General features: G+C 38.6%; 1 protein-coding gene across 2 annotated transcripts in view; it reads right to left on the bottom strand.

Moving 5' to 3' along the window:
* The window catches only part of CDH13 (cadherin 13), a 519,400-nt gene that overhangs the window by 33,656 nt on the left and 466,442 nt on the right, over window positions 1-19,302 (bottom strand). For both annotated transcript variants that reach the window (XM_049806363.1, XM_049806362.1), the window contains exon 11: window positions 2,411-2,553. In XM_049806363.1, the coding sequence (XP_049662320.1) occupies window positions 2,411-2,553 (143 nt within the window). The remainder of the gene's footprint in view (window positions 1-2,410; window positions 2,554-19,302) is intronic.

Genomic DNA, 19,302 nt, shown 5'->3' with positions numbered 1-19,302 from the left:
GCTGCCCTCTCATGAAGAAGTCCTAACCATATTCACTGGTATTAGATAGGCTACACTTACTAACCTGAAGAAAGAGATTTGCAGTTTGTGGACCGTGCTGTTTTAAAAAGAATGCCCTGATTTTTTTTTTTTTTTTCCTTTTTAAATAAACAGAACCTTCTTTTAATCCTGAAAGAATTCTGCATTCATTTTGTACTATTCCACTGCAATTTGCTTGTCACCTAACATCATATCCGTTTTCAAGATGGACATTAGCTATGATGGCTAGAAAAATGAAGTGGGTTTCACAGCCTTGCTAGTTAGCATTATCAGTGGCCTGGAAATAAGCTGGGGAACCACTTCCAGGGATATTATCAGTCCCAGTCCTAACTGCAAAGGACAAGGCAGACCCCCAAACCTACCTGTTGAAATCAGTTCTAAAACTTCCTTGGCTGCTTTAGACACAGGGTCTAGACTGAGACTTCAGACTGGCAGCACCTATGTGCAAAGACAGCTTTGTCCCCTCTGCAGATGGAAGCAATCAAACCACAGGTGAACTGAAGCTTGCCTGTCTTCTGGCAGGCAAGCCCGAAGCGAAGCGGTGCTCTCCAGCAGAGCCCGGCATCGCTCTCCTGGCCAGGCGCGACCAGAAGCGAGTACCGGGGTGCGACCAAGGTTGAGGTTGGGGCTCCAGAGGAGCTCCTGCTCCTCTCCACTCCCACAAATTCCACTCAAACATATTTATACAGACCAGCAGATAATTTTTCCAGTTACCAACCTGCCTCTAAGTTTAATGTGTTTCACAAGCTGTTTGGTAATTAATCCAGGGGTGATACAAACCACAAGGTTAATATTGGCTATTTAAGTTCCGCTATTTATTGCCACTTCCACATGTGGCTGAGATACATACAGTGAAGGAGTACAATACTCCTGAATGATCATTATTAACACCTTAGCATGACAGTACTAAATGCACACATGTGGTTTCTAATTACTTCATTCAAAGAAGTCAATAATGTTGGAGTAGATTAGCTCCCATGCTAACAGTACTGCCGAATTACAAATAAACACAGTAACAGCCACTTGAATTAGATGGTCAGTACCTCAACTGAACAGGATTCCTTTTCTCTAACCCACATTAAATATCTTCTCTTGCTCTGCTGTTCAGCGCACAGATGCCTTTCCCTTGTTTTTCCAGAATGGAAAAAAACCTGGGAATTAAGACGGGTCACCTAGGAGTGAGATTCTTGGCTCAGAATAGATGAGCAACTCGTGTTACTGCCCTAAGTGCAACGTCAAGGTATACCCCAAATCCACTTTCATTCAGACTGGTTTCCACAGCTGGAAATATTCAGCTTCTTGTTCCATCTATTCTCTTTGAGGATATTTGCCTCCACCTTTAAAACATATGCAACTTTATCCTTTTGATAATCCCTCAATAATATTATCCTGACTTTTTACTTTCATTGTAAGATGACACTTCCCAGTGTACCACGTTTTAAGATGCATTTAAAAAATCTTTATCCAATAGCAAATAAAAGACAGAAACAAGTTTAGTGCTACATTTTCCCATGGAAATTTCCTAAGAAAAATACATATATGAATATATAAGTAAATCATCATCTCAGCAGAATTTTTTTTCTTCTACACTTAAGGCAATATTTTCTTTTTCTGTCAGGCCCTGCAAATGTTCCCTGAGTCATGTGGTTACAAAAATGTAGAATTACCCTCCTAAAAAGAACATTTTACAATTCATCACCAGGACTAAACCAGCTGCAGCTATGAAAAAGTGTTAGCATATTAGCTATTATATTACAGACAAATCTTTTATTTATTTTGTGCCTTTAGCTCTGGAGATTTGGAATGTTCAGGATTTTCTTTCTTTCTCTGCTGCAAAGTCACTCACTGAATTTTCACTAGACAGTTTAATTTTGATTATATTTGACAGAAGGAACTTTAATCCACACACTATGTAAAAAATATTGCATTTTAACAAGGGGGTTTACTTATGTTTTTACTGCCATTGTTTTGAATAGAATAGAATTCAGCATATCAGGGATGAGTTGTTATTAGTATTTAGGTGTCTTAGGCTTACTAACTGCTCAAATATTATGGAGAAATTACCTCTGATAAAAGACGATTTATTACTTTCCAAGAACGTGCATAGACTGTTTGCACCTACCATTAAGATTGCAGTGTAGGAATAAACGTGTGAGATGCAACCTTAAATCAAAGCTGTTCCATGTTTGAAGTTTTAAGCTAATTCCTCTATTTTCTGTTTGTCGCAATGATCTCTGATAGCTTTAGGTGGCCACCTCACAAATTGCTGAAGCATATGCTTAACTTTACATGTGCACCTTTCTGAACAGAAGATTTCAAGCAGGAAAAAAGTCATATACTTTAATGAATATGATCCTTAATAGTTACTCACCGCTGTCTATTGCCAGAAAGAGAGCAGTGTATACGTTATTCTGAACATAAGGAGATTCCCGATCCAGGATAGCCGTGGTGCCAATGGTACCATTGGTAGGGTTTATTTCTAGCCAGCCGGCTGGATCCTTGTAAACCGAATATCTAAATAAAAAGATAGAAGTTGTTAACAAATTATATATCTAGACATAAAACAATGACATTACTACAAAAGAATATGTCTTTGCACTGACTAGCTTTCATGGGGTGAATCTCTTAATACTTAAAAACCACAATGTAAACCTTGTGCCTTCCCTTTGAGATGGTTCATTATGGTTAGGCCCATTTGACAGAGGGAGAAATAGAGAGAGGTTTGAGGCAATTTCTTTGGATACATATGTCCCAAAGCCGAGTATGGAAATCAATATTTAAAACATTATGTAGGACCCATTTCCTGCTGCTGTGTTATGCAGCCAGAGCACCTGAACACTTTCAATTATTGCATTGTTGATGCAATGTTTCTGCATCAACACCACTATTTACAGACTTCATGAACCCTCTCAACAAGCCTCCTTTTTCCCGACTCAGAATTGTGGTAGGAGTAAGTGTTATATTTTTTTAGTTATTTTTCTGATGTTTTTTTCCTTTTTTTTTTCCTTACAATTAGTTAATTTGGGTGAGGTTGGAAATGTAATAAATTGTAGGGTATGGTAGCAAAAAGAGAGTTGGACCATGGATTCATTAGGTCTAATGGGAACTGGTTACATGCAGACCAGGTTTGCAAACTTTTGTTCTGCAGCCTGTGATCCGTAGTTTCCTGCTTCTAATGATTTCAAATAGAGGCTCAGAATCTGTTAACAATTCACTCACATACATATTCTCTAAGTAAGGATTCAAAATGCTGTCTGTCAAGATCCCTCAATACAAAATTCGCTATTGTGCTTTCTTTGCATTAATTAGCACAAATATTTAGACCTTGATACTGGAAATATTTAGGGAGATTGTGGAGTTTATGCACTAAGAAATACCCTATTTGACTGAAGTAATAAATATAAGAATGTTCATGATTAGGGCCTAATTCTATACTCAGTTAAATATATTAAGTAATATAACAACACAGAGCTGAATTAACTGGTACCAATTCCTTCTCAAATGAAATGCGTTAAATTTTAAACCAGAACTTCAATCATATAATCAATACTTAGTATAATAACCCGCTTATCTTTTTTTTGTAGTGAATTGTTATAGGTCATAAACAGCCATACAATCTTCTATAGACATTCTAAATTGTAAGTAATTGAATGAAACCTGTTATTGTTTAATGAGTATGCACCTAGCCAGTGCCTCACAGTGGCATTCATCTGAAAGGTGTCCTATGTGATAACGCTGCTAAAAATAATTTATCAGTGCAACTATTTCCTGAGGGAATAATCAAAAAAACCAGATTGTAAGTAAAATGAAATAAAAGGGCAGTTGCTAGAAGAGGAAAGAAGAAATTGCAATCCAACAAAGAAAGACACGGTCTCACTGAATGCTTATTTCAGAGGCTCGCTTCGGTGTGTTGTGCCCTCTGGGAAGCAGAAAAATAACTTGTGGTTAGTCACCAGATCCCTCTAGCAGACTGTTAAGGGATGTCCTTTATCATAGCTAACAATGAGGGGACAACGTGCGGCTGTTCTACCCAGCTGCCTCTGACCCCCCAAGTCCTTGGTTCAGACCTCTCAGTCCCACATAACTTGTGCTTTTTCCCTGTCCGGTTATTCTGATCAGGCAGAGTTTGAGAACTTAGGATTTTTGCTGGGATCTCAGAAAAGCTAGGCAGAGTCACAGCTCTAAGCTGTTAGGTGTCCGAGTCCGACATTAGCATAATTTATTATTCATGCAGCAAATTTTATTGCGTTTGAGCAGTAGGTCTGATCATTGGCCAAAGGTAAAAGAAAAACAAAAGCAAGTAACATAGTGCATGGCTCAAGCTTAAATTCTGTCATTAAGACGGCACTGTAAAAACATTGAACGAATTGAAGAATGGATCTCTTCTGTCCCTCACCTCAGGAACTTCGCCTCCAACATCTGAAATAATGCCATGGGAAGGTGTCATTAAGCAAAGATTTAAATTTTTTTCCCCATGTAAATTAGGATTAGAACAGATTTGACTTATAATAGCCTTTGAATATTAAATTCTGGGTATGGACACCATACTGTTCAGCAGGAAGAAAACTTAATTGTTAAAAAGGGAAAAGTTCTGGGCAAATTGGTTTACTCATGCATAAATGAGACAGTGCACATATGGGTACCCAAGCCTGAGAAATACAGGACAGAAACACAGACATATTTTCGCATCCCACAGATCAGATATCCATTATAACTGGATTAGCTGGAGGCAGAGCAAGACTTGAATTCATGCCTCAGAAAGCACAGGGCTCCAGAATTCCTATGAATTTGCCACGTGACCCACAGGTACATTTAAATAAACTATTCTATAGATTGACTTTATACTTCAAAGATTGATAAAGTACTCTTATTACAAAAGAATGAGAGTCCGAGGAAAAAATACTGAGTTTTATCTTTGAAAAACAACATCACTTTAGCAGAAAGCCTTCTCTTAATTAGTCAGAGAAATACCTCTTACCAAAAAAATCATCAGTTTCCTCAAAATTTCTCTGGGGTACATCCAGGGGAAATTATATTATCCTACAGACAATGAACATGGCTAATTTCAGAGGTGGTAACAGACGACACTGTCCACATGACTGCTGTTCTTTACCAAGACTTTGCTTCAGGCTTGAAAAATGCAACCTCCTCAGGGCTGCTGAACCAGATTGACTTTTCCATGGTACACAGGAACATTTGGGTGTTCAGGCAGCCAGTTTCAGGATCAAAGCTTCAATAGATACAGCCATGAAAAATTCCAGTTTCATGAGCTATTACTATGTTAAAATAATGGACAAATTCGGAAACCAGAACCTTTTGGAATTTATGAGAGAAAGGGACAAATACTGAAAACACTTGGCTTATTCATGCTCCCACAAAAGTCACTCAGAGTTTCACCACTGGCTTCCCCAGGAGAAGAAATTATTGCTTAGGAAATAGGTGGAAGAGAAACGAAGGCAAAAGCTAGCCCATAGCGAGACATTCCATCAACCCAACGTGTCCTTCCACTTAATAACCATTTAAACATTAATCAATACTTGAGCTTTATCTCGCGTAAAAATGATTTACTAGAATAGTAACAATGCAGATCATTATTTCATTTCACTTCTTTGTTTCTTTTTTTATTGTTGTTTTTATAACTTTGCAACAAAGGTATGCAGAAAAATATGAAACAAGGGCAGCCTAAACAATTCCTAGTCTATTGTTAAACTGCAAATTCTCAATTAACCCTGAAACAATTTAAGAAGATTCAACACTTCTAAAGTAATGAGAATTTAAAATGGATTGTATTATCTTCCCTGATTGCTCTACAAAGCACTGTTGGCTGTGCAAATAAAAAACTGAATTGTATAACCTGTGATTTGGCACAGGATATTGTAAAAGTAGTACTTTGTCTTTCCCACCACATTTTTTACTTATTGTAAGAGTATATTGCAGTACAGTTAAGATGATTGTTCTTTGTTCATTTTTTTGAGGGCTCTGCTAGCAAACGGTTTAGAATAGACTCATTAAGAAAAGCAGTATAAAAAAATAGAAGTACAGAATACAAAGCTTCACTTCCCACTTTTGAGTTTAGTGGGATCTGCTGATTGCACAGCAGTTTTGAAAATCCGACCATTTTTTTAGGTGGTTAAACATGAACTTATGTGCCTGTGTGTACCTACTCAGTTTTGAAAATCATAAGCACATTGATATATCTGTGTGGATGTATACAGGACTATGTTCTCTGGTGTGCCAATTACTGTTTATTTTGGGCTTATTCTACATTGCAGTAGTGAAATTTACTGCTGCTTTGTAGGGATTATTTATTTCATTGTTTGTTTGTTTTTTTTTTTTTTATTTTAAACCATGCCACCAGCTTACAGTTCCCAAGGGCTTATATGACAATATGGCATGGGCTAGTGGGTGTAAGCTATTTTGATTGTGACCTCCTCGCACTAGGTTCACGTCCGAGCACTATCTATAAGCCAGGTATTGCAAAGGAAATAGAAAAAACAATTCCTTTAGACTGGAAATCGTCTGCTGCAAAGTTTAAGTATACACCTTAAATACAGACATACAAACAGATGCAGAGAGGCTATAGATGCAGAACAAGAGAACACAAATCAAAATATGCACTTGGCCTATTTGGTGCAGAACTAAAATAAAGTAGCAAATACACAGAAATAGTTTAAAATTTATAAATGGCATCTTTCCCTTCCTGTAACAAAGGAAAATAATTCAGAGAATACCTCCTGGGTTTGCTAGCAGACCTACATGGTGCCAGTGGCTGGCAGCTTGATTAGCACAGAAGATCATTACACAGAACAGTGGTGATAACATGGACATAGAAATCTAATCAGAGCCACAACCTTGCACTAGCCACAAAAAGAATTTCACAGCCGACAGTGCAATAGCCCAGGGTGTCATAGGAGAGCAGCCAGGCATCTAGGCACAGAGTCAGATGCTGCTCTTGGCAAGGACTTCCAGAGCTTGGTAGCTGCCAGCCTTTTCCCAGGTGGAGTCAAGGGGTCTCGGCTCTTATGCTTTAACAGAAAGAGTAGGAAGGCAAAACGAAGCGGTGCCAAATCTGTGCTGAATGACACATCTGCGCCTGTTTGCTGTGCAGCATTGACAGGAGTTAAGGTGAGCAATCTAGATAGGCTTGTCAGGGTTGCAGTTCTCAGCCTTGCACGTCCGGAGACTGCTCAAGTCGTGTTCTACAGAGACCGTGTGACCAGAAAGATGCAACAGAAAAGAAGTGATACAGTGGCACTGGCTCCATGAAAAGTCTGTCTGATTCTGCAGTTAGGCTTTGCTATGATAACGCATGACAGGGCGAGAGACTGTAGGCAGCAAGTTGACGCTGGGGTGGACTAGTGAGCAAGGCTGGTCTGGCTGAATTAGGACTTGGAGAACTGGACTTGGAGTCCCAGCTCTGTCACAAAGGAATTAGGGAAGCCTTTTAATTCATGCTATGCCCCTAACTCAGCTTTAAATGGTGAGGATGTATTTCTGCCTTGAAAAGCTGTTAAAAGGATAAAATCTGTAAATCGTTGCAAAAGGACTGAGAACACATAGCAAAGCAATGAGGGACATCAAAAGTACCGAGACAGAATAGAAAAGAGTAATTTGTATAGCTTTCTAGAGATACAAGAGATATTTACTAACATTTCCAAACTGTATGGTTGCTCATCACCTTAATTTTTTTTAAACTATGTTTAAAATAGACTTAAACCCTGATGAGTAAAAATTCATATTCTCTGTGATGCATACATACATATGCGTGTGTGTGTACACCTCCTGGTCTTGGATGAAACTGAAAGTGTCAAAATATTGATAGTAACTATTTTCATAGTGTTTCAATCTGGCAGGAGTCAGCATCAGAAATACAAAAAAGTTTATTCATACATTATATTTCCAAATCATATTTGCTGCTTTTATGGATCCTGGTCCCACTGACATAAGTGAAAAAACATCAGTTGAATAGACCCAATATTTCACCTAAGAAGTATAGCTACACATTTGTATTTTGAATGAAAAGCATTCACGTTATCCACATTTCTGAATCCATAGCAGTTTGCCTAAAATTAGGTAACATGTTGAAGTTACCATATCTGTCTTGCACCTGCTGGGACTGCACCATATAATGGCAGTCTCTGAAATTTTTCTATGACCTCTTCATGAACTATTCAAGTAAAATGATCAGTGGGGAAGGTAACTTTGTATTGTCTGTGCCTAGGAGCCCAGCATGAGAACTCCCTTTTGCCTCTGAGTGAAAAAAATAAATACAGACGTACGTAATCTTTAAATCAAGCCAAGATGAATTTCATCTCATTATACAAGTCCACCTGAAAAATCAAGAGCAACTACCTCTGGAAAAGATTCACAGGTATTTGGGAGAGACTGGTGTAGCAATTACAGCATAAATATCCGCACCTATGCAAACAATGGTAGTTCTGAGGAAAAGACAAAAACTCTTCCCAAAATATAAGTGTAACATAAAAAATCTCGATTAAAACTTCATTGTGCTTCATATACTTTATGTATGGATGACATAATGTAGAGCTTTAGAGATCAACCTGCTTCCCATCATGCTCCATCTTTTCCACTGTGCTATCATTACGTTTTGCCTGCACTAATTATGGCAGCATATGGCACCCGAAAGAGTAGAAAGGAAACCTTATTGCAACGCAGCAATTCTCCAGCTGAAATATACTCCAGACTCATTAATGATGTCACACCGCAATTTTTCTGCTATTTGACTAAATGATAACAAAGGTATTCCTGCTCACATACTGTTCTAGGTTATAAGCTCTGGGAGAGCAACTTAGATTTCACATAGGTATATTCACAGCCTTGCACAGTGGTCTGTAATTGCCAACCCATGCTGAATGCAAACAGTAATAGTCTAACATATACTACATCTAACATTCTGTAACTATATTTGGTTTTGTAAAGATATTTGTAATGCAACCTCTAAGCTTGTTTTTTTTTATTATTATTTTTTTTTTATTTTAAAGTGCTTGTGTCATTAAAGCCATTGGAAGAATGTCTTTGGAGCAGTTGTGGGGTTTCACTTTTTTCAGATATTGAAAAGCAATGTTGATGAATAAAATGTATTAATTTCAAGGTTGCAAGTGAACATACAGGTTTGCTTTCTGTTTCATATCCAGATATAAAGCTACTTCCTAAAATCTGCTGCTGCAGCCCCTAAACACTATGTTGTACGGGTCAGTAACACGTAACCCATGGTCCTCATGTTTAGTGTGACAAAGCATGTCCTAACAACAGAAAGGAGGCATTATTAGGGATAACTGAAGTCACCATATTAACAAAAAATTCTGGCAATGACAGAGACGTTGCCAGTAAGACTCATATTTACCTTATCACATTAGTTTATAGTACCGGTAGGCAGTTCTGTGGAAAATCAGTTATTCAAAAGGGCTTTTCATACCTCCTTTCAATACTACTTCCTCACACGCTTTCCCTTTTGGACACCCAAATACGGTTTTCTTTCTTCATGACCCTTGAAGAGCTCTGCAATTTCTACTGAGATCCATATGACAGGATGTCTTCACACCCTTCTGTATGAGGTAAACTGGTAGCTGGCTGTTCAATTTGGAAATGCCTGGATCTGAGCCTGCACACGAGCATTACGCTGTTGCACATCCATTTCAACAGCCAGCGATGGTTTGCAGTCTGACAAAGTGCCGATGCCGACCACTCCCCTCCGGTGCAGTTGGCACTGGTTTGCCCTCACAGCTGCATGCCTTCTTTGCAACTCCTTTTAAATGAGTGCATGCAGTTAGCACGGCAGCGTTGTCAGAACTATAAAATTACTATTACGGGCACAAGATCATGACAATTTCAACATAAGTCTGCTGTTGCTCAGAGTGTTCTGTTATGCAGGCATAACTGAGTAATAACTCAAAGCTAAGCCTTTTTTTTGTCATTTATTAGCAATTCAAATATCACTGCCTGAAATAACAAAAGCATGTCAATGGGTAAACGGCTGTGTTCGGAGAGAGGGGCAAAAACTGGTCGGTACTGTTTTTCATACATACGCAAGCTACGTTGCTGTTGGCAAGCGGGTATGCAACACTACCCCGGCGCTTGCTAAATCCCCTATTCCACATTGCTTTCCACACACTGCTCTGTACCTGAGCGTGTGGGCCTTGTGCTTCCTGAGGGAATGCATCAGACAATTTCACTCTATTTATAGACATATTGACTGCTCAGTGTGCTGTTTGCAATAGGTCTATGGTCTGCACACAGGAGACTTGGCTACTAGGCGATTCAGGTATACATGTGACATTTCAGGATCGAGAATAATAGTTTGGCAGTTTGGGGGAACTGGGAGTATTAAGTATTCATAACAGGGCTAATGAAGATCCCTGTTGAATAATGGCAATAGGTTTGACATCCAACATATAAGACGCTCATGAGATGATATAACAACACATGCAGCCCTACCAAGTCAGCCAGTTGAACTGGTTCTTTAGTTGTAGCGTTTTTCTTTTCACCCCTGTAATATGAATCAACAGAAAAAAAAAAAAATCCTGCATTAAGCTGAGTGCTATCAATAACAGCCTGTTCCTAGTACTAGCTAATTTAAAGCTACCCCAGATATCTATCCACTGTGCTGTGGACACAACCTAAGAAAGCATTTCCATTGCAGGTAAGGATTAAAAAGGAACCGGAGGATTTCATATCACAGGGAAAAGAGAAGCATAACTGCTTCATCACAGAATGTTATTGAGACAAAATGTAAGCATTTATTCATCAAAAAAGCTACAGGTTTTAAGAGAGATGGTAAAGAACAGTAAAGGCAACAGTACTGATAGCTCATGAAAGGGCTTTTTTAGATCTTTTCTGGTCACTTGTATAAGCGTACATGTTAATTACCGATCCTCAAGGCTTTCAGAAACTGTCTTCCCTATGTCTAACTTTGTGATTTCACAAAATGGTCACTGACAGTTTTAAAGACCTGTTTTGAATCTTAAACCTAACTACATCTGGCCAAAACCTTGGCATACACGTATCCCTTGTAAACACATTCTATTAACACAGAGTTAAGAAGCCCCCAACAGTATTCAAAAGACGCTCTTAAAAAGTCAGAAAGGAAATCTAAACTGTCATCTGTTTGTACTTTACATTCCCCATATTTGACTTATACACTACAGTTGGCAAACTAAGCGTAGTTAGCCATCTTCTCACGTTAAATATATGATCATACAAAATGCATGGTTTTGAATTTGGATTGAAATGCCGTTACTAAAAGCGTGGCTATATGCTAAATGTGCAGTAGGCTATAAAATATCTCCTGCAGTGCTATCCTGCAGAGATTTGGACATGCTCAAATTACTTTGGCTAGATTCTTTAAAATAAAAGAATTTAAAATACATAAAGGAAATTTAACTGAAATATACTACTATTAGTCGGAATAAACATACCATTAACAAAATCTAAACCCTGAAATAAATCACATTTTCTGGTGACATTATTGAGAAAGGTATTAGGTCAGATGCATTTTTAAACTTACTGAAAATAGAGGATTTATGCAATAGCCATTTTTCAGCTTCATGGAACAGATTTATGGGCTTGCAGACTGTCTGTATTTTCACAGGCTGGAAATGTCAACTTAGAGTACAATTTAAAAAAATAAATTAAAATCCCCATCAGTGTTCTGCCACAAGTCACTCTGTGCATTTTTGGTCACTGAAAATTCATGTTTCTTTTTGATAAACTGGACATATTCCAGGGTGAATTCATCAGCTACGCACTAGTGCATAGCTTAGCTCTGCAGGTTGGGCATGACAATCTTTGTAGTAACTCACTGCAGCAGGTTGGGGTTTTTTTTCCTGGGTGATTCTGAAGTATTTTTCAAGCTTCTAGGAGTTTATGTACGAACATAAGCATGCACATACTTTATTCTAACCCTATCTGAATAGGCATCATACTTCTCTGGCTTTAATGCCAATCTGGCCCATGAAATAATGTAAAAATCCCCTCCCAAGTGTATCTGTTAGGATGTACAGTGGACAGGATATATACACTACTAAATTCAGTGGAGCTGCACAAGCCTGATATACGTTGCTTTTTAAGGCTTAAGGTTTATACACCTTCATGTTTTGGTCAGATGTTTGTTGTTAATATCAGTTTTCCATTGATTCGGTCTCAAGAAAAACTCATTCCAGCTTGTTCTAAAGAAATGTGTACTTATAGAGATCAGAGCAGGAATGCTGTGGTACAACAGGGCTGAGCATACGACTGAAGATCAGCAGTTTTTACTAGAACTCCTCTGTGCTGTATAAACACAGAATATTCTCTAGAACAAGCTTCCATTTGAGCCGCCTTCTTTCAGCCACACTTTCAGTTTATGAGTAATATATAGATATTTACGGCAAGAAAAGGAGCCTGCCCAATCCTTTGGAGGATAACTTGTCTCTGCTACAGCCTTTCCTGGTCAGTATCTGTTTTATATCAATAAGTCACAGGAAAGTCTGCTGAAAACATAAACCAGATTTTTCAAAAATATTTCAGCTTTTTTTCTTTTTACGATTGAAAAGTGTACTTTTTTGATAAAACATATTTTAAAAGGCAGACAAAATAATAGAATGGAAACTTTAGACACTACTTGGTCTATACCAATATGCCATTATACTTAGAAACACTGTAACATTCTATTTCCAGTTTACAAAAGTAAAATTCCAATTTAACAATTATAAATAAAAAAAAAAAATCAGCTAGAAAAAATAAAAATTAAATCCCCCTCCCCCTAAAGTATATTACCTACATCAATGAACCTTAGCAGGAACGTTTTTACTTAAACCCAAAACAAACAAACAAAAAGAACAAAAAACTTGCTGACTTCAATCTGTTTTGCAGTTAACCTGGTTGCAATGTAAATATTGTTTTATATAGATGGGAGGGGATTATAATGCTGAGATATCTCTATTTGTTGAATTTTCTCTTGGCTTCACTCAGAGCCAAGCGCAGACCCAGCAGACAGAATTAAGTAGCATACCTCTCACAGAAATGGTTTTTGTCTCATTCAAGTAAAAATGAAGCTTTGCCAATACAGGCAAATTGGAGCATGTGGGCCAGCATAAAAGGTCAAACGAGAGCGCTTCAGCCGCACATCCTTACCGCTAAAGACAGATCGATATATACCCAGCGGTGTCTCCTGCTACTCACTGCATCAGAGGGAGCACAGCGGAAATTAGGGGCAGTGTTGTAAAAAGAAATGTTGGTGCTATTCTGCATCAGACTTAGAAGGCAAAGAGCTCCTTTGCTCAGCCACCAGTGACCAAGCATTTTTCAGGCTGGGGCTCTAATCTTGTAGATATTAGCACTGGAAGTGATTCCCGTGCCCTAAGGCCCTGAGTTTGCAGGGCTGTGGCCACACCACAGACAGTATTTACTTCTGTTTCCATCTGCAGGGCACTTCTGAAATTATGCACCCCACCTCACCATCTGAGCAAGAAGATTCATCGTTTCAGCTTTATTTTGCTTGTCACATCAGTGATTTAGCAGGTTGGCTTTCATCGCAGTTCTCTATCTACAATGATATGATCAAAACAGAATGAAAAATTAGATGAAATTCTATTTCTAGTCCCCTGCCACTGAAAAATATCAGATGAGAAAATGGTTGACAAATTAGTTATTTGTGTGGAGAAACAATAGGAGTAAAGCCCTTGGTAAACATGAAGAAAGTAAGAGGAGAGTCATTGCAACTAGAATAATTAAAAAGCCAAACACAAAACCTGCAGCAATTAATCAAATGAAAATACTAAAATCGTAATAATGAGGCAGTTAAATAAAATGTTATGAAAAGGAAAATATTTTTTGGTATTATTGTACAGTCTTTCAAACATTTCTCTGTACCAAGATCTAATTTTCTTTTTTTTTTTTTTTCCTTCAAGGCAAAAACATTCTAGAAGCTGAGGTGTAACAAAAAAAAAATTAATGCACAAACTCATTTATGTATTTTTTAATCAGAAGTGATTTGGGCTATGGTTAAATGAACCCAGAGGCTATAACTATCTGAATTATTCCTAAAGCTAGGGAATAATACACCATATCTGGGACTAACACACTAGTATAATCAGGTTGTTACTGTTAGAATAATTGTCGACACATGCAAATCAGTTAAAGTTTTTTCATTGTAGCAATTGTGCCTCAAAAGCTAATCAAGGTGAGATGAGCTGGAGGTTCTTTTATAAGCTACCTAGAGAAGGTTTTGGCAGTAGAACTCTATCAAGTTTCTGCATATGCCAGTTCTTTGCAACTGTGCTTCCAGCAAAAGCAGCTTCTCCCCCCGCAAATCCCTTTGCTGCTTTCTCTTTCAAGCAGGGGTCCTGGTAGCTCTTGAAAAGATAGGAAATTTTTTATAAGAGCCCAGCAGATTCACTACTAAAATGTCACTGTTGAACACAGCCACGAAAGAACACGTTTCTACAGATTCAGCGTGAGTTTCTTTTTTTCTAAGGGATGGGCAAAAAAGAGGTGAGAAGTAGCTCGCTACTGTGAAGCCTTAGTCTATCCGGATCAATACTAATCCTGTTGGACTGCGGATCCTACTGCCAGGAACCGGCTGATCTCAGCCAGGGATTACTTCTGCCAGCTGCCATAAAACCTCAGTTTTGCCCTGGCTAATACTAAAATCACAAAGACAACCCCTCACGTGGAAGCACTCCCCAAAAAAAGCAGGGCAGGGGAGCTGCAAGTCTCCAGTCTCGGCTCCAGCGCGGGTTTGAGACCTGAGCCTGCGTGGTACAAACATCGTCACGCGATCCAGTCCTGGCCCCTATTAACATCTGTTAACTTTGGGACTTGCCTCAGAAGGAAGGAAGGGAATTAATGTTTCTGCAAGTTAATTTCCAAAAGGAAACTGTAACAAATGGGTGAACATGCTGAATAATCATTTCAGCAGTTTATGTCCTGTGCCAATCTAAGGCCTTTGCAATATTGATGCCTTTCAAAGCAGAGGTTAGTGCAGCAGGCATCCCCGGTGCACTACTTCATCTGTTTCCTTCACACTCATTCGCCTCTTTTGTTGCCTTTTTTTCATCAAAACTTTTCAAAGAATTACAGTGCAGTATAAATCTAGAAGACACTGGGACTAGGTTATCCCAGAGATGGGGAATTAACTCCTTGTCACTCTGAAAATAATTAAAAAGAGTCTAGAACTATCATAGGCCATTCCTCCTCTTGCCAGAGGAGCAAGAAATACCAAGGAGGACATTTTTTTAATTGGTTCCTGCAGATTTAGCAGAATTACTTTCTTTGATACTAAACATGCACAATTTTCCCATTAATTACCGATGTTCACAGGGAAGCGAAGAGTGTTCTCAAATGACACAAATGGAAAGAATGGTATCTAAATCTGAACATACACATGTGGGATCTCTGGGACCACAGCTTCCAGCTATCCTGAAGGCATTCCAAATTATTAATAGCGTGACTTTCCTCTATGTTATCCCTTACTATGTGTAGCAATTTTTACCTCTTCGCTGCTCGTGAAACCGCTAGGAAAGAATGCTGAAACTATGAATTTCATATGAATTAAAACTGAAATGCTCCCTTGATTTATGTGGAGGAACTACACCGGAATTTGAAAGAGGGGAAAAATATGACGTATTTTTGTCATACTCACCAGTAAAGAAAATAATTACCTCTAGCAGAAGATTAAATTATGATCCTCAAGGTGAAAGGTGATGCTTTTGTCAGGGTTTTTCTTTTTTTGAAGACTGCAACTTTTAGTAGGGAAAAATGTGCCCAGTATTTATGAACTATAGGTTTGGGTTTTTTTTTTAATTAATACCTGGAAAAAATAAGGGGCGGGGGAAGAACTACAGCAGAAGTCAGGAAGTACGTATTAGCCAAAACAGTGCAATTCCAAGTAAAGGAATCTTATGAATTGTTAGCAGAGATAAAAGAGACTATAAACATTGCTGAATGGACAGTTACTTAAAAGTTAATGAGACCTTGAAAATGTAGCAGCTCAGTGAAATCTGTTCTACCACAGAAATCTGGATTACAGCCACAAAAAGCAAAAATATTAACCAGACAGACATTGTGTTAGAAAATAAGTTCCAGACTCATAAACCTCAACCTTGAAATCACCAGACAACATTAGTTGTAGTTGTAAAAGAGATGCCACGAAGGAAATGTCTACTCAGTATGTCAAGTCAAGGTCAGAAAAGATAAAGTGAAAGGTTCCGAGCAATGAAGAACAAGAGGCTGAGTCTCTGTCTTGGATAAAGTAGGAAATACTCATCCCTTAAACAGGAAAGTGAAGTATCTGCTATGAATAACATGTAACTACAGTAAAGGACAGACCCAGTGATTCACAGAAAAGATACCACATCAATCATGTGGCAATTTTCTTATTCCTAAGTAACAAAAGTTTCTTTATAAAGGCCAAATACTTCAAACAAAGTTACTCAAGACCTGGGTCCTAATTCCATGAAATATTTCTTCAAGAAAAAAAAAAGTAATTAGGGCTTCCCTGGCTATATCAGGTATTTCAGCCAAAAAATTAACACAAAAGTATATTTACTGTGATAAATCAGCATAAATGTTTTCACTACCTTTTTTCTTAGCTTAGCAACAGAAGACAAAGAAAAAGGGACTAGCATAAGAAAGGACAAAATTTAACACACAATAAATTGACCGTGCAATAAGGAGCAATTCAGAAAGAAAATCTGTGAAGAAGCTGATACTGCCAGAAAAGTAATCGAAGCAGTTTCCTGTGCTGACAGAGCTGGGGCATTCCTGAGTTGGCTGAACTCGCACAGGACTTATTTCTAAGATTCAGCTATTTCTAAGGCGAGCGCCGTAACACAAGAGATGATAGGAGAGCAATAATGTTCTGCTGACTTCGAAAAGCCTCCGAGTTTCTTGGCAGGTTGCAGTTAGGGGTCTGGCAGGAAAAGCAGTCCTGTTCCTGCTCGTTCCCTCTCCTTTCCCCATCGAGCACGCAACGCTTTCCCCCAGCTCTCTTTAAACTGCACGTATGTGACAGTTAGCATAAAATATGCAGCTGGGGCAGGTTTCCCTCTCCAGAAACTCACTTTGGTGAGATATCGGTTGCTAATCCTATGATTGTAAGAGTGCGTTTTCACTTATTTAACAGGCGTAATCTTGAGTGGCAAAGATCCATGCTGGAACCCAGATTTCACAGAAGGAAAACACTGATCCTGGGAGTTGAGCTGAACCTCATCCAGGCAAAAAACCTGGCTTGAATCTTGTTTTTTCTCACATTAGAGCACTGCCTGAGCCATTATTTGTAGTCTTCGCCGAACGTGGAGCGCATCCCCAGAAGTATATTTCACGTTCCCAGTTCACGGTAACAACTGAATTAATAACTGACATCTCTTAGAGAGGATTTGTTCAAGAGGGAGAGCTGCGCGAACCACAGCAGTCTGCAGCATCACCCCTCGGCCTCTCCTGTCACCCTAGAGAGGCACGCGCTGCTATCGCTGCCACAGCCCGTGGGCAACCATTGACCCCGGCCGGCCGCTCGTCACCGTTCCGCCGACCCGAGCGTACACGTGCACGCGTTGCCCGTTCCGTTTGTGTTTCTGTACCTCTGGGATGGGTGCCGATGGGTAGAGCTTTATCAGCAAGGCCGGATGGTTTCACTGACGTGGCTCCTGTACCCACCATGGCATCGATGCTGGTTCTTAACGCCACCACATCCCTGAAGCAGGGAGCTCGACAGAAACAACAGCGGTGTGCTGGAAATTCAAGTTCCTGCTGGTGCATGGCACTGGGAGGGGAGTTGGTGAATGAAAGGCTTATCCTGGCTCAAGCCCTTCATACGCACTTCCCAAACACTACCTCTAGGGAGGAGATATCTGAAGCTCCAAACCTAGTCAAAGTATTTTAGAATGAAAGAGAATCAAATTGGAATGATTTTGGTCACAGTTGGGTGCCAACCAATGAGTGAATTAGAAGTTAGTTAACTCCTTGTTCCCTATTTAATACACTAAGCACCTATTATGAAGGCTGAATTCTCTAAAGGTCAGTGCAAGAGCAGGAATGGACGTAGGGTTTTTAAAAGAAAAGAGTTGGACTTTTATTACCTTTTTTTTTTTTTGGTACCCTACATTTTCCTATGTTTCCTCTAAATTTCTAGTGTTTCTTCATGAAAAATATTTTATCCACACACAAGTGCATGCAAATAAATTTGTCCAAGAAGGATTTCTCAAGGAAATTCTATGAGTTATTCACACAGATGAGAGAATTACTCTGTGCAGACATTACTTCTGGAAAATCAGAGGCATTTATGTAAAAACTTGCACTGAATTGATGTCTTAGTAAAAAACATATCCTTACCATTGCACAGCATCAGATCATGTTTTCAGTTGCATATTACAATACATGAACATGACAATGTTAATTTTGTGTCAATGTCTATGTGAAAAATACATGCAAGACTGTCTAATATTTGATTAATAATCTGATTTTATCCAGAAGAACTGGAAATTCTCGTAGGGTTTTATAAATCAGTGAAGAGCCAACAAATTACTAACTTTGTTTCCATAGAAATAGAACTCAACTAATTCCATAAAACATGTCACTCTGGTATTATTATTGCAGCAATTAAGATGTTTTTCCTTTTAGTTCTTTAGTTTAGCTTTGTTTAAAAATAGCTGTATTCGTAGTAGCAAAATAGACTGTCTTGATGCTTTTGTATAGTTATGTAGCCCAGAGGAATTAACACCCACTGAGTAAAAATACTTGCCAACCTTCTAGCATTCAATAACAAAGAAGGAAAGGGTAGGTAAGAAATTCAGTGGCATGTGTGATAACGTGAGTATGTAACATTCAAGAAAAATTCACACTACAATCCAATCCGATAATATGAAGAAAAAGGCACATTTATTCCTGTCTAATAATAACACAAATTAAGTTTTCATTTTTTCCAGCTGATTTTGAATACACTATGCACTTCATGGGTGCAGTTCATACAGAAGAAACTTAATTAATTCTCTTTCTTTTTGTAATAATAGGCAATCTCTTATCTGAGGTTTATTTGACTGAGTACACTGAACTATACAAAAGACATGCAACCACTTTCTGTCCTAAATGTTGGGCTTGTGTGTGATATCATGTCACATCTTTTTCTTTATTTCAGGCCAGTTTCTTTTGTTTGCCTAACTCAGTATCTTTAGTGACCATGACAAATGAAAAGGGAAGTGTGATTTACCTTTCCCAATCTCTATGAATCAGATTCTCAGGCATTCAAGCTGTCCAAATGCACTTTAAAAC

The sequence above is a fragment of the Accipiter gentilis genome, chromosome 7 (assembly GCF_929443795.1).
Source record: "Accipiter gentilis chromosome 7, bAccGen1.1, whole genome shotgun sequence".
NCBI lineage: Eukaryota > Metazoa > Chordata > Aves > Accipitriformes > Accipitridae > Astur > Astur gentilis.
This window is presented reverse-complemented; position numbering and strand designations above follow the sequence as displayed.